We start from the raw sequence: 15,424 nt of genomic DNA on the forward strand, positions 1-15,424 counted from the left end.
CCCCACCGTGGGGGGCCTCGACCCACCGGCGGACAGGCACCAGTATTGGGATAGGGGGGCTGGCCGTCAGGGTCCACCGCGGCTCTGGCACAAACCCGGCGACACAGAGGTGGCACAGGCAGGAACGGACTGGCCGTGTCGGCTTCTCACTTTTTGGATTTTAGAAGGGCATGACATGCCTATATCTGTGTCTCCCCCTCCTTTTACTCCTCCACCTCTTTTCTTTTCGCATGACTATATGTACTTGTCACTTTTCCATGTGTTAGTTATGTCTTCTGAGCAGTTTGTCAGCTTTTGGACACCTTTGAAGGTGTTTTCTATGTGTTTCTATGTGTTTTTGTTTGCCTGCCATTGGTTTTAACGGTGTTCGAAGAACAGTTCGACGAACCGAACTCGAACACTACGGGGGTGGCTCAACACTAGTTAACATAATGTGCAGACAATTATTTAGAGTTCCATTCAAGTGTAAACGTATTGTCATTAGGAAATGTTTGTAGAGCTGTCCATGTCCATAATGGATCCTCCATTTTGTCTAATAGTTTGTAACCCTTGATGATAGTCGATTGTAAAAGTATTCCATGATGTAGATATATAGATAATGCCCTCTGCAGCCGGGCTCTCCTTTGACAATTTCCAGACCGGGAGACGATTCCAAGGTACTGCTGCTGTATCCAAGATAAAACACTAGGGAGAAAGTAGCGCAAATAGGGCCTTACCCAACAAACATTTAAGATTATTTGTATCAGATTGTGCTAACCTGATCCGTATTCTTTTCTTGGCGTTTTAAGTTTGATGTTCAGCTGCTGCAGATTCATGGGTTTGTCAAAACCGATGAATATCAGGATCTGGAGAAGTTTGTGGATAATTCTCGTGCTGCTGGTTTATTGCAGACGTCAATTCAGAAAGGTTTATTAAATATAATAATTGAATATGGAACATGCAGATCTCTCAGATGTTTTTTGATATCAATGAATCTGGCTCTTTGTTTCAGTCCTTCTATAGAATAATCTGGAAAGATCTAGATTTTGGACCCATTGATTGTTACATCTGGGTGATCCCTTGCCTGTCGCAGGATAATATCTTTGTCCCGGTAGTGTAAAACTTTAGCCAGCACAGGTCTTTGTGGAAGCCCAGGAGGAAGATGAGCACCCTATGACCTCGTTCTACAGCTTATAGGAGGGTTAAGGTTTCAAGCCTGATTATTAATTTCAGCCAGTTTTCAAAGAATTCAGTAGGAAAGGCGCCTTCTATTTTTTCAGGCACACCAATAAGTGGTATATCTTTGAGCCTTGACCTATTTTCAAGATCATCTGTTTCTGCCAGCAGTGCTGATATTTGCTGTTCTGCAAGCCTGTTCTATCTCATCTTTAAGACCACCAAAATGTACATTGAAAGCAGATGGAGAGAATTTACAATGTACCACTGCAATGAAAATGTCTTTAACCCCTTAACAACATTAGATGTACGAATACGCGTCTGTGCCCTGGGACTTAAGAGCCAGACCTGTATTAGTACGTCATGGCGATCGCGCGCGCGCACACAGGCTGTGCGGGCGCGATCGCTGCCGGGTGTCAGCTGATTGTCACAGCTGACACCCGGTACTATGTGCAGGGAGCGGTCACGCACCGCTCCCAGAACATTAACCCCTGTGATGCTGCGATCAAAGTCGATCGCAGCATTGCGGTGGCAAGGGGAGGTGATCGCAGATACTCACCTCCTCTTCCGGCTTCCAGCGCTGTCTGCCATGGCTTCCAGGATGTTGCCATGACGACCCGATGTCATCATGACAACATCCGGATTGCCAGACAGCAGGAAGATTTTTTGGACATGCGCAGTGCATCTCCAAACAATCTTCTCCCTAACCCCTTCAGTGAACACGGTAAAAAAAATAAATAAAAAACGAAGCAAAAAACAATGCTTTATCACCATACCGCCAAACAAAAAATGGAATAACACGCGATCAAAAAGACAAATATAAATAAAAATGGTACCGCTGAAAATGTCATCTCGTCCCGCAAAAAACAAGCTGCCATACAGCTCCATCAGCTGAAAAATAAAAAAGTTATAGCTCTCAGAATACAGCGATGCTAAAAAATATTTTTTTCTATAAAATTACTTTTATTATGTAAAAGTGCAAAACATAGAAAAACTATATAAATGTGGTACCGCTGTAAACGTACTGACCCGAAGAATAAAGCTGCCTTATCAATTTTACCACACGCGGAACAGAATAAAAAAAAACAAAATAACAATTCCTGAATTGTTGGTTTTGGTTTATTCTGCCTCCCAAAAATCAGAATAGAAAGCAATCAAAAAATGTCACGTGCCTGAAAATGGCACCAATAATGAAGTCAACTCATCCCGCAAAAAACAAGCCGTCAAATGACTGTCTGCCAAAATCTGGAAAAATTATAGCTCTCAAAATATGGCGATGCAAAAACTAGATTTTACAAAAAATGCGTCTTTTAGTGTGTGACAGCTGTCAGTCATAAAAACCCCATATGATTCTGGTATCGCTGTAGTCTCACCGACCCGAAGAATAAGGTTGTCTAATCACTTATACTGCAGAAGGAACGGCGTAAAAAATAAACTCTCAGGTTAGGGTTGTGCTAGGGTTAGGATTGTGCTACGGTTAGGGTTGAGGTTAGGGTTGAGGTTAGGGTTGGGGTTAGGGTTGGGGTTAGGGTTGGGGTTAGGGTTGGGGTTAGGGTTGGGGTTAGGGTTGGGGTTAGGGTTGGGGTTAGGGTTGGGGTTAGGGTTGGGGTGGGGTTGGGATTTTTTTCAAAAGTAAGAAAAAAAGATGACGATATGGTGACTACTGTTGAGCGCAAGTGCTCGCTACTTGAGTTTGCATCGGGTGTTCTGGTATGCATTGAGTATCGTGGGTATTTGAGTGACATGCTCGAGTCTCCACCTCATATGCTTCGCGGCCAAAAAAACTTTGCGGGGATTGCCTGCCATGCACGAGCGATCCCCGCATGTTTTTTTTTGGGTGTCTAATAACCGTGAAACATCCGGGCGGGGACTCTCCAAATGCAACATGGTGTCCGCTAACAAATTGAATGGAAAAATCGGCTCAAATTGTTAGCGGACACCATGTTGCGCTTGGAGAGCCCCTGCGTGCCCAAACATTGGAGCTCCCCCACAAGTGACCCCATTTTGGAAACGAGACCCCCCAAGGCACCTATCTAGATGCATAGTGAGCACTTGGAACCCCCAGGTGCTTCACAAATTGATTTGTAAAAATGAAAAAGTGTTTTTTTTTTCACTTTTTCATTTTTGCTTTCTGTGTGAGTGGGATAGTCGTGCAAGAGAATATTGCTACAAAAAAAGGGACTGGCCTCTCTGACATTCACTTCAGCAAGGGAGTAAATTGTCCTGAATCCATAAGTTGAGGACCCACCTAGGCAATGGTGGCAACAAAATCTTATCAAGTTGGGCCTAATGAAGAACTTTGTAAAGGCTATGGATAAAAAATTAAAAGCATTCATGCATCTGATTGATAACTTTCCAAGGTTAAGTGAAGCAAATATAAAAGAAGGAGTCTTTATTGGACTTCAGATTCATAAGCTTCTTCAAGATGAGGAGTTTTTTCATTCGTTGCAGGGCAAGGAAAAAGCAGTATGGTTTACATTTGCATTTGTGGTAACTAACTTTTTGGGAAACTCGAGCAGATACAGTAACTATGAAGAGTTGGGTGTTATTTCTCCTCAAAACATATAAGGATCATGGCTGTAACATGTCCTTAATGATTAATTTCTTACATTCTGGACTTTTCTTACACCAAACTGTGGAGTAGTGAGAGATGAGGATGGTGAGAGATGTAACCAAGATATTGCAGCTATAGAGAAAAAGATATCAAGGAAAATGAAATCCATCAATGCATGCAAATTACTGTTGCATAATTTTAAGAGATGATTTGATACAGGAGTACAAGAAACAAGCAAAAAACAGTTGTCACTGAATGAGGACTAATTTTGTAGTGCAATTTCTGTAACGGTTTAAAATTCGCAATAGGGATTAGACAGGTTTTAGTTACTTGAATTGTTTCTAAGTTTCCTCTAAATAAATATCAGAAAATTGGCATAATAAAATATTCTGCATCGGTATATTTACAAAAATAATGTTTCAAAGTACTGAAACTTTTATCATTAATTATATGTAGCAGTAAAAGGAAAACTCATTGTCCAATTTGAATTCAGGAGGTCAAACTCATTAAGAAATGGCACAGTTCATAACGGAACCTAACAACTTTTAAAAATAGGTAAAACAGTGTTACATGATCTGAAAGGTCCATGAGCTAGGTTCTTCAGCTGCTCAGTCAGGACGTGCTGCCTCTGCATAGGTCCCAGTACCTTCCTCTCCTCTTTTGCACCAATCAGTTAGATAGGTGTGGGGCTTGAGGAGAGAGCAGTTCTCTCACTGATTAGGAAGGACACGGTCTCATTGTTCTCGGTCACAGGAAGCTATCTCCAGTCTATAGGACGCACTCACTTATTAGCAAGATTTTTTTTTGCTAAAGGTAAGTCTTTTCAAGTAAAACTTTTTCCACATTAAGGATATAAAAAAGGCTTCTCCCCTCTGTGACTTCTCTGATGTCTATCAAGATGCGCTTTCCGATTAAAAAATTTCACACATTCTGAACAGGAAAAAGGCTTCTCCCCTGTGTGAGTTCTCTGGTGACTAAGAAGATTTGATTTCTGGTTAAAACATTTCCCACATTCTGTACATAAAAAAGGCTTTTCCTCTGTGTGAGTTATCTGATGTTTAACAAGAGCTGATTTGCTGTTAAAACATTTCCCACATTCTGAACATGAAAAAGGCTTCTCCCCTGTGTGAGTTCTCTGATGTGTAACAAGATCTGATTTCTGGTTAAAACATTTCCCACATTCTGAACATGAAAAAGGCATCTTTCCTGTGTGAATTCTCTGATGTCTATCAAGATGCGCTTTCCGGTTAAAATATTTACCACATTCTGAACATGAAAAAGGCTTCTCCCCTGTGTGAGTTCTCTGATGTGTAACAAGATCTGATTTCTGGTTAAAACATTTCTCACATTCTGAACATGAAAAAGGCTTCTCCCCTGTGTGAGTTCTCTGATGTCCATCAAGATGCGCTTTCCGGAAAAAAAATTTCCCACATTCTGAACAGTAAAAAGCCTTCTCCCCTGTGTGAGTTCTCTGATGTCTATCAAGATGCGCTTTCCGGTTAAAACATTTCCCACACTCTGAACATGAAAAAGGCTTCTCCCCTGTGTGAATTCTCTGATGTGTAACAAGATCTGATTTCTGGTTAAAACATTTCTCACATTCTGAACATGAAAAAGGCTTCTCCCCTGTGTGAGTTCTCTGATGTCCATCAAGATGCGCTTTCCGGAAAAAAAATTTCCCACATTCTGAACAGTAAAAAGCCTTCTCCCCTGTGTGAGTTCTCTGATGTCTATCAAGATGCGCTTTCCGGTTAAAACATTTCCCACACTCTGAACATGAAAAAGGCTTCTCCCCTGTGTGAATTCTCTGATGTCTGATAAAACTTGAATTATCTGTAAAACATTTTCCACATTCTGAACAAGAAAATGGCTTCTCTCCTGTGTGAGTTCTCTGGTGGTTAACAAGATTTGATTTCCCTGTAAAACATTTCTCACATTCTGAACATGAAAAAGGCTTCTCTCCTGTGCGAGTTCTCTGGTGGTTAACAAGATTTGATTTCCCTGTAAAACATTTCTCACATTCTGAACATGAAAAAGGCTTCTTCCCTGTGTGAGTTCTTTGGTGACTAAGAAGACTTGCTTTCTTGTTAAAACATTTCACACACTTGAAACAAGGAAATCTATTCTTTGCTGTGTGAATTTTTTGATGTTTAAGAAAAAACTTTTTGAGGGGAAAACTATTTCCATATTCTGACCGTGAAAATGGCTTCTTAGCTTTAGGAGCAGTTAGTTTTTTAATGCTTATTTTATGACTTTGATTTTCCTTAGTAGTCGGTAATGAATCGGAAGATAGGACCTGTTTCAAAGGATCAGATGACACATCTTTGCTGGGAAGGGATGATGGTATATTTGGAGTAATAGCATTCTCTTCAATTGTATCCTGTGAGATCTCCAGCTCATCTGATTTGAAAATTGAAGATGTCAGCTGTCCCTCTGATCTCCTAGTACAGTCATCTGCTAAGTAAAAAAAAATATTATATTTGAATAAAATATTCTTGAAATTCATATTTTTGAACATTTCTACTTAATCTGTTGGTACAAATGGCAAGTTATGTAAAAATATTGAATTATTCACCAAGATAATGACAGTTCACAGTCTAATAGAAAACCTCATAGCATGAACAAGTAGAGTTTGGTGTTCAACTGTTTGTTCATTCTGCCTCCCAAATATGAAATATGCGAAAATGATACCAATAATAATTTCTACTCATCTCACAAAAAACAAGCCTCCACTCAGGTCCATCATCTGTCAACGGAAAAACAGAGGTTTCCACATCATTAGTGGCTCAAAAACTCTTGAAAAGAAACATGGCTTCCATAAACTAATCCAGCAAAATCTGCTCTTCCAAAGTCAAATATGCTCCCTACTTAACTCAAATGGAAAGCACCACACCCTACTAAAGCTCATGCATAATGCTGGAAGCTGCCTGATACAGCCTTGTTCTCCGCTGGTTAAGTCTTCTGGGTTCAGCTCCCATGTTGTGTATTTTCTTCTTAGTTTCTTCTTGTGATCCCAGCTCGTTTACTGACTACTATTGTGTCTTCTGATTTTGTATATTCTCTGCCCTCCTTGTTCTGATCCGGCCACCTGACTATTCTTCTTGTCATCTCACACCACAGAACAGCAGGCAACACCAAGTCCAAGCCTAGGGGTCTCTGTGTAAATCCAGATCCATGTAGAGGGGTTAAAGGGTGATGGGCAAAACTTTTGACTCTAGACAATAACACATCTAATGAAAAGATCGAAAAAAAAAAGTAACTAGTGGTGAAACCTCTCTGGGATAATTAGAGCATGCTTCTTGGTAGCTCCAGGCAATTTAAACTATAGTAAGGGCCAATATTTTCTGTCAGATGAGTATCAAGTAGAAATATACATTTAATGAGAACTTTTTATAATAGTGCAGAGCTGAGATGTCTTAAATTTAGAACTCGGGCATTTGGAAGAGGCAATGGAGACCTTTGTTGAATGACTACCAGGGAGTTACAGACTCACATATGTGAGGCCGGCCGATCCCACCACAATCAAACTATCATACAGAATGAACAGGTAAAAAAAAAGACAGGATAAAAAAATACATTACATCCCCAACAAGAATGTATGTTTGGGGGGTGGGGGGGGGGACTCCAACACTAAGCCAGAGTTGCACTTAATTTATGGTAGACTGTTGGAGATACTATGAGTCCTGACCAGAAGAGTAGAGAAAGTATTAGTGCCACCCATTTCAGGATAAATTGCATCTAAATTCTTTAGGATCGATAATGTTATGTAATTTATGATGTGGAGTGAATCCATGAAACCAGGGCTCGAGCCAACACATCTCCTGCAGGCGTGAATAAATGTATATTACAGCCATCAGCCACGCACAGCTTAGAGATATATCATGGCACAGGTGTAATGTTTTTTGTATAATTTATCTATTTGAAGTTATTTGGTTTAAAAAGAAATTGAAAAGTCAGGATAAAGGGAAACTCTGTTGTTATTATACAGAAATTCACACTTGGTCCTCACCGCACGTTTAATGTTGCCGATCATAAAAGCGAGGTTTGGTCATAAAGACTGGACCTGGTCTTCTAGGGACCATATGAGCACATTCAGCAACACAGAATGGAGAGAAGGTAGATTCATCTAATAAGATATCAGGATTCTAGGAAGCCAACAGCATCATTACCCTCCACTTTCTCTTACAGGCTCATCATAATATTTTTCTTTAAGTGATTTTCTAACTTGTCAGCACTTTCTACATATGCTGTCATTTAGCTTTGTAGTTTACAGATCTGGGCAGGTAAAAGTCAGGATCTTCTAATTTCAGTTGGTAGTTGGATCTTCCAGGTTGTAAGTTCTATAGAAAAGGGCTTTCAATGTCCAAAGTCATTTGTACAATTTTTGGTGGAAGAAAAGGTTTTGGTCTAGATGCAAAATGGTGGTCACACGATTGTGATATGGCCAGCCTACATGACCAGTAAACCAGAAGAATCTGTGACCTCTCTTCATTTAGTGGTCACTACTCACCTGGGTCGTCATATGTAGGAATCTCCTCTTTACACCGCTCATCACCCCTTTCATATGTCTCTATAGTATTAATATGGGTCAGATCTTCACCCTGAAAAAAAATATTGTACAAGTCACAGACAGTTGGAGAAGTCCCATCTATGATCAGCTCTAATCCTGCCATCTCCACTGTTCTCATTACACAAGTATAAAACATATAATACTGGTGGATAAAACAAGACAAATAGGGGAGATCTCGTGACACCTTCTCTCCATCTACCTGATGATCCTGAGGAACATTGGGATCTTCTTGTTTACAGTCCTGTGGAAGAAGAGGACGGGGACATCTCTCTGGTGTTGTCCTCTTACTGGATAGATCTGGAGGAAACACATACAGGAACTGAATTCATTCTTTACATACAGATAATTATAGGTCGTGTGTATTTAGTCCTGTCTATTACCTGGTGATGTGAGGGGCTGGAGAACCTCTAGCATGATGTCCTTGTACAGATCTTTGTGTCCTTGTAAATACTCCCACTCATTCATGGAGAAATAGACGGTGACGTCCTGACACCTTATAGGAATCTGACACATACAATGACAGTCATCCCCCAATCCCTTCATAGCTATACTATAAAATGTCTCAGCATTCCCAGCAATGTCACCTCTCCAGTCAGCAGCTCAATCATCTTGTAGGCCAGATCTAGGATATTTTGGTCATTCATGTTCTCATGTACCAGGTGATGCAGTGGAAGCCCTGTGATTGGGCTCAGGGTTCTTCCCAATCCCTCAGAAACAGGGTCCTGACAGCGCTCACTAGAGGTCTTCTTCACTACTGTGTAATCCTGGTTATGGAGAGACACATTCATAAATCTCACTACAGATATTTCCAGAGTCCTCACCTCTCCAGTTCTGTCTGTTATTCCCATAGATAAGAATGATGTAATGTGACGTCATCAGAATCTCTCACCTCTCCAGTAAGCTGGAAGAGGATCTCTAGGGTGAGGTGTAATATCCCCTCCACCATCTTGTCTCTGTCCATATCCATCTTTGATGGGTAAATCAGGAAAATTCTCTTATATAGAAGATCTTCACTGAGAGGATCCGATATTGTAGAGACCTGAATGAGAAGATGAGCGATGTAACATCAAAAAATCCTGTGTAATAATACAATTACTGGAGATAATAAGGGAAACATTTGAGATTTATTTTTTACAGTGTTTAGATTTCTTCTTTACATCTAGTAATAAAACCTATATATTTTAGGCCACAGACAACAAGCAGTTGCTTCCTTGGAGTCTGCAGCTGAATACGTTTCTCATAGACTCATCTTCCTTATTGCTAATTCTCGTCTCATTTACTGACACTGGAATCGGCATTAGCAATACTGCAGGAGATATTCATTACACGTGACATGAGAAATAACTATTTCATGATGAGGACGACATCTTCATCTTCTACTACCGTTCTATTAACATATTTAGCCAGAGTCTGTCACAAACTACATCTCCACCGGTCGTCTATATGAATGTTTCCCATCTTCCCCAGACTGTCATCTTCTAACAAGTTAGAGCTCAGGTCTGATTCACACACAGAAGTTTGAGGCATTTATAAAAGTTTCTTTGTTTGCACAAATACCGTGGACAGAAATTATTTGGTAGCAGTCTCACTAAGACGGGAGTTATTTGATGCCAAAGTCTCCATGTACAGTCTTTTATGGAGTCTATTTCTGGCCTTAGGCTGTCCTATATTACAAGAAAAACTCCATAAAAAAGCAGATATTAACATTTTGTTAATTATTTTAAAACAAATGTTTAACATGTTAAAAAGTAACTCTTTTGGGCATCAGAACATAGATGTACAGGCAGGGATGGCACAGGTGCGGCTGCTACACAAACCCTGGCAGTTTAACCACTTGCTGCTGTCAAGGGCAAACATGGCATCTAAGAAGGTTTGACAGAGTTCCACTGAATGCCCCTCCTCTCTCAAGTACTTGATAGTATGGGGATGCCTAGTTACTACGATACTTAAATAACCAATAATGGTGTCTGGGCCTGTAATGTAGAAAAGTCTATTAGGCCGGGCCAGAGGCAATGTCCAATAAGTTACTTTTTAATGCCCCCATACACATTAGACTAAAGTTGCATGAAAGCACTGATTTCCGGGGTTTGGTAGACTATATACATTATTTGGGGGCCTCCCGACAGATGGTGTCAGGGCAGAGAAGGATCTGGCATCCTGAATTTCAGAGGCTAATCCGTTTGTTCTTCCTGTGGATAATCCTCCAATAGAGGAGTCTGGAGGCGACTCTCTCATACAGATCACAGGAAAGCTGGAATATTGGTGCATATGGGGGAGTCGGGAGAGATAGCCGTCTGCCAAATGACCGCTCAGCCAACACTTGTGTATGGGGCCGTTAGTATTACATACATACATACAGATGACACCTATCGGGCAGCAATATTCCCTTATTCCCTTGTTCTCCTGTGTGCCCATCTAGCTCAGAATGAGGGCTCACAGACAGTATGATTGCCCCCCTAATTCCTGATATTTAAAAAAAAAAACAACAACAAAAAAAAAACACCACACACACACACACACAAACGGCTGAATGGTGGATCAGGGACCCTTCAACTCCCTGACTCCCTATTCTATTCAATGGTATCACCATCATGGGAATGTGGATATCACTGAAATTGTGATGATGGGTAAGGAGAGCGTGCTCGGTGCCGAGCCGTCTCAGTTCATGGGCACCATACAGACCGCATGGGCGACCGCTATGGATGATACGGTCTTGCCAACTATTGTGTGGAAAATATCTCATAGATACTGGGTTCATTATTATCTGCACCAAGAATGGGGCTAAGTGAGTATTCATTCATTAGCTGTGGGGCAATACTGTGGGAACACCCCCCTAAAATAAAATATTAAACCTTTTTTAAATATATGAATTGAAAACTGGGACTAACAAGATATATATTTATTTATACTTAAAACTAGCAAAATTACCTGCTGAACGGCTTGTTGTGGATGTACATAAACAGATGTAAGCAATGATGCTGCTGAACAATTGAAACAGTCACTACTGTACCCTATCCTGTACCTAAACAAAGTTGATACTGCCTACCTGCCGAGGTTAGCACCCTCAACAATGGTGCCCCTGCTCACTGGTGGCTGTCTCTCAGAAGCCGTAGTTAACTCTGACATATATCAAAAAAATACACTGATACATTAAATAGGACCAGATATGTCTCAAGGTATATATAAAGCAAAAGGTATGGTACTCATCAGAGAATGGTTCATCCGCCTCAACGTGTTTCCCCAACAGCTTCATCAGGAGGCTTCATACAGGGATGATAATTCATGATGTTCAGTATAGTGTGCCTAATAGCCAGGTGTTCATATATAAATATCCCACTTCATCCAAAACCCCTCCCAGACTAGGAGACCCATTCCTATTCCTTGAGGTGAATTGTCATGGGATATACAGAATGGAGTCTGTCTACAATAATGTACTGCGCTACTTCTCATGAGCTAGTGGTCCGATAATGTCCACCCCCTAGTATGCATGTCCAGAAGTGACACGCTTTACACTGAAACGCCAGATAAACTGTTTGTCACCGCCCCACTCGTACCAGTGACTGCGCATGACCGTAGTTATGTGTTCCACATGGGAGAGCATAATGGCCTATATGTGTCCGGACCATCACCCTTGTCAGTAGATAAAGTAACATACGGTTAGAGGGTTTCTGTTTGCCTGTGTGTTGTATCCAGTCACCTGATTACAGGGGCAGAATGTGGGCATCATACATACTGAAAAAGGGGCATAATAGGGGCATTACACTGTGTGGGGCATCATGCATACTGCATAAGGGGCATTACACTGTATGGGGGCATCATACATCCAGCATAAGGGGCATAATGGGGGCATTACACTGTGTGGAGGCATCATACATACTGCATAAGGGGCATAATGGGGGCATTACACTGTGTGGGGGGCATCATACATACTGCATAAGGGGCATAATGGGGGCATTACACTGTGTGGGGGCATCATACATAATACATAAGGGGCATAATGGGGGCATTACACTGTGTGGGGGCATCATACATCCTGCATAAGGGGCATAATGGAGGCATTACACTGTGTGGGGGCATCATACATACTGCATAAGGGGCATAATGGGGGCATTACACTGTGGGGGCCATCATACATACTGCATAAGGGCCATAATGGGGGCATTACACTGTGTGGGGGCATCATACATACTGCATAAGGGCCATAATGGGGGCATTACACTGTGTGGGGGCATCATACATACTGCATAAGGGGCATAATGGGGGCATTACACTGTGTGGGGGCATCATACATCCTGCATAAGGGGCATTACACTGTGGGGCCAGTAAAGGGGTCCTGTACTATGAGAACAATACGTTTCCTCCCTTCCTGTCTCCATAGTTGGGTCGTATGTATCTATTACAGGAAACAGAACAAAAACCTTATGATTCTTATAAAGGGGCAAGACTAGACCCCAAAAGAGTCTCCGTGCTGAAGGGGTTAATGCCCCCTGTGCCCAGTAATGGGGGTCTCCACATACCTCCAGCTGCAGAGCCGCCACCACATATATGGCTGCTCTGTGCGCACAGGAGCTGTGATGAGGTCACAGGAGGGGAGGAGTCAGGGGTCACATGATCAGGGGCCTCAGTGGATGCAGGACTCTGCTGTGCTGGTTGTCATGGTGCTGGATGAGCTGAAGTTTATGTGTGGGGTCAGGAGGGGTTTACAGTGTGGATGTAGCAGAGCCGTGTGTACGAGGTGTACGGAGCAGAGCCGGGTGTGTACGAGGTGTACGGAGCAGAGCCGTGTGTGTACGAGGTGTACGGAGCGGAGCCGCGTGTGTACGAGGTGTACGGAGCAGAGCCGCGTGTGTACGAGGTGTACGGAGCGGAGCCGCGTGTGTACGAGGTGTACGGAGCGGAACCTCGTGTGTACGAGGTGTACGGAGCGGAGCCGTGTGTGTACGAGGCGTACGGAGCAGAGCCGCGTGTGTACGAGGTGTACGGAGCAGAGCCGCGTGTGTACGAGGTGTACGGAGCAGAGCCGCGTGTGTAAGAGGTGTACGGAGCGGAGCCGCGCGTGTAAGAGGTGTACGGAGCGGAGCCGCGCGTGTAAGAGGTGTACGGAGCGGAGCCGCGCATGTAAGAGGTGTACGGAGCGGAGCCGCGCGTGTAAGAGGTGTATGGAGCGGAGCCGCGCGTGTACGAGGTGTACGGAGCGGAGCCGCGCGTGTACGAGGTGTACGGAGCGGAGCCGCGCGTGTACGAGGTGTACGGAGCGGAGCCGCGCGTGTACGAGGTGTACGGAGGGGAGGCACGCGTGTACGAGGTGTACGGAGCGGAGCCGCGCGTGTACGAGGTGTACGGAGCGGAGCCGCGCGTGTACGAGGTGTACGGAGCGGAGGCGCGCGTGTACGAGGTGTACGGAGCGGAGGCGCGCGTGTACGGAGCGGAGGCGCTCGTGTACGAGGTGTACGGAGCGGAGGCGCTCGTGTACGAGGTGTACGGAGCGGAGGCGCGCGTGTACGAGGTGTACGGAGCGGAGGCGAGCGTGTACGAGGTGTACGGAGCGGAGCCACGCGTGTACGAGGTGTACGGAGTGGAGCCGCGCGTGTACGGAGCGGAGGCGCTCATGTACGAGGTGTACGGAGCGGAGGCGCGCGTGTGCGAGGTGTACGGAGCGGAGCCGTGCGTGTAAGAGGTGTACGGAGCGGAGGCGCGCGTGTACGAGGTGTACGGAGCGAAGGCGCGCGTGTACGAGGTGTACGGAGCGGAGCCGCACGTGTACGAGGTGTACGGAGCGGAGGCGCTCGTGTAAGAGGTGTACGGAGCGGAGGCGCACGTGTACGAGGTGTACGGAGCGGAGGCGCGCGTGTACGAGGTGTACGGAGCGGAGGCGCGCGTGTATGAGGTGTACGGAGCGGAGGCGCTCATGTACGAGGTGTACGGAGAGGAGATGTGTGTAAGAGGTATACGGAGAGGAGACGTGTGTATGAGGTATTGTTATGAACTGCTACAAACACTAAGGAAAGATAGGAAAACTGTCCCTACAATAGGACTAAGCTGATTCCCTACGATGCAGCGGGGGACCTGTTCCTTGTGAACAGACCCACCTAAGTCCTCGGCTAGTCTGAACGCAGACCTATAGATATAAGGGAGGGGTCCCTACAAGAACTAAGGACTGGGATATAGTTGGACACCTCCTAGCAGAAATTGTAGCAGAGCAAAGACAAACAAACAAAAGTACTAGTGGTCAAAAGACCAAGCAAACTACAGAGTAAGGTACAAGGCACCTGGCTAGCTTAAGAGTAAAAGTAACACTGAAGTCCAGCAAGGCCAGGAGGGCGGAGCTGGATTATATAGGCAAAAAGTCATGTGACCAGCAAAATATAAAAAACTAACAGGAGGGTTCTAACAGGTATACGGAGAGGAGACTTGTGTGTATGAGGTATACGGAGAGGAGACGTGTTTGTTTGAGGTATACGGAGAGGAGACGTGTGTGTGTATGAGGTATACGGAGAGGAGACGTGTGTGTACGAGGTATACGGAGAGGAGACGTGTGTGTACGAGGTGTACGGAGAGTAGACGTGTGTGTACGAGGTGTACGGAGAGGAGACGTGTGTGTACGAGGTGTACGGAGAGGAGACGTGTGTGTATTAGGTGTACGGAGAGGAGACGTGTGTGTACGAGGTGTACGGAGAGGAGAAGTAGGTGTACGGAGAGGAGACGTGTGTGTACGTGGTGTACGGAGAGGAGACGTGTGTGTACGTGGTGTACGGAAAGGAGGCGTGTGTGTATGAGGTATACGGAGAGGAGCTGTGTGTGTACGAGGTATACGGAGAGGAGATGTGTGTGTACGAGGTATACGGAGAGGAGCTGTGTGTGTGCGAGGTATACGGAGAGGAGATGTGTGTGGACGATGTGCTCGGAGCAGAACGTAGATAACAGAAGTAGTAAGTGTGGAGCACAGAGTGAAGCACTTGCTGATTGGTGTCATAAGGAAATTGTGAAATGTCTAAAGTCGGTACAGATTTACTCCGCTAGTCTGGAGGGTCGGCCATGGTACCTGACGGACTGCAGAGATGTGTTCTCGGAAAAGGAGGCAGAGATACTACCTCACCATTGTCCTTATGATTGTGCTATTAATCTTCTCCCTAATTCTAAATTAC

The 15,424-nt window shown here is 44.1% G+C and overlaps 2 protein-coding genes across 3 annotated transcripts in view; both read right to left on the reverse strand.

The window, feature by feature from the left end:
- Positions 1-15,424, reverse strand: part of LOC141207904 (uncharacterized) — a 182,986-nt gene that overhangs the window by 85,679 nt on the left and 81,883 nt on the right. The window lies entirely within an intron of this gene.
- On the reverse strand, positions 4,444-12,855 carry LOC141207918 (uncharacterized). Of its 2 annotated transcripts, none has more exons than XM_073664486.1 (6): positions 12,797-12,855; positions 8,864-9,318; positions 8,660-8,783; positions 8,479-8,576; positions 8,220-8,310; positions 4,444-6,163 (listed from the first exon to the last, which is right to left on the reverse strand). In XM_073664486.1, the coding sequence occupies exons 2-6, from the start codon at positions 9,125-9,127 to the stop codon at positions 4,554-4,556; spliced, it is 2,187 nt and encodes a 728-aa protein (XP_073520587.1). In that variant the 5' UTR covers positions 9,128-9,318; positions 12,797-12,855; the 3' UTR covers positions 4,444-4,553. The 2 variants fall into 2 exon arrangements, with proteins under 2 accessions (XP_073520587.1, XP_073520586.1); XM_073664485.1 differs by having other exon boundaries at positions 4,444-6,166.

Source organism: Phyllobates terribilis, unplaced genomic scaffold, assembly GCF_046119375.1.
Source record: "Phyllobates terribilis strain yellow unplaced genomic scaffold, ASM4611937v1 Scaffold_167__1_contigs__length_4167997, whole genome shotgun sequence".
Taxonomy (NCBI): Eukaryota; Metazoa; Chordata; class Amphibia; order Anura; family Dendrobatidae; genus Phyllobates; species Phyllobates terribilis.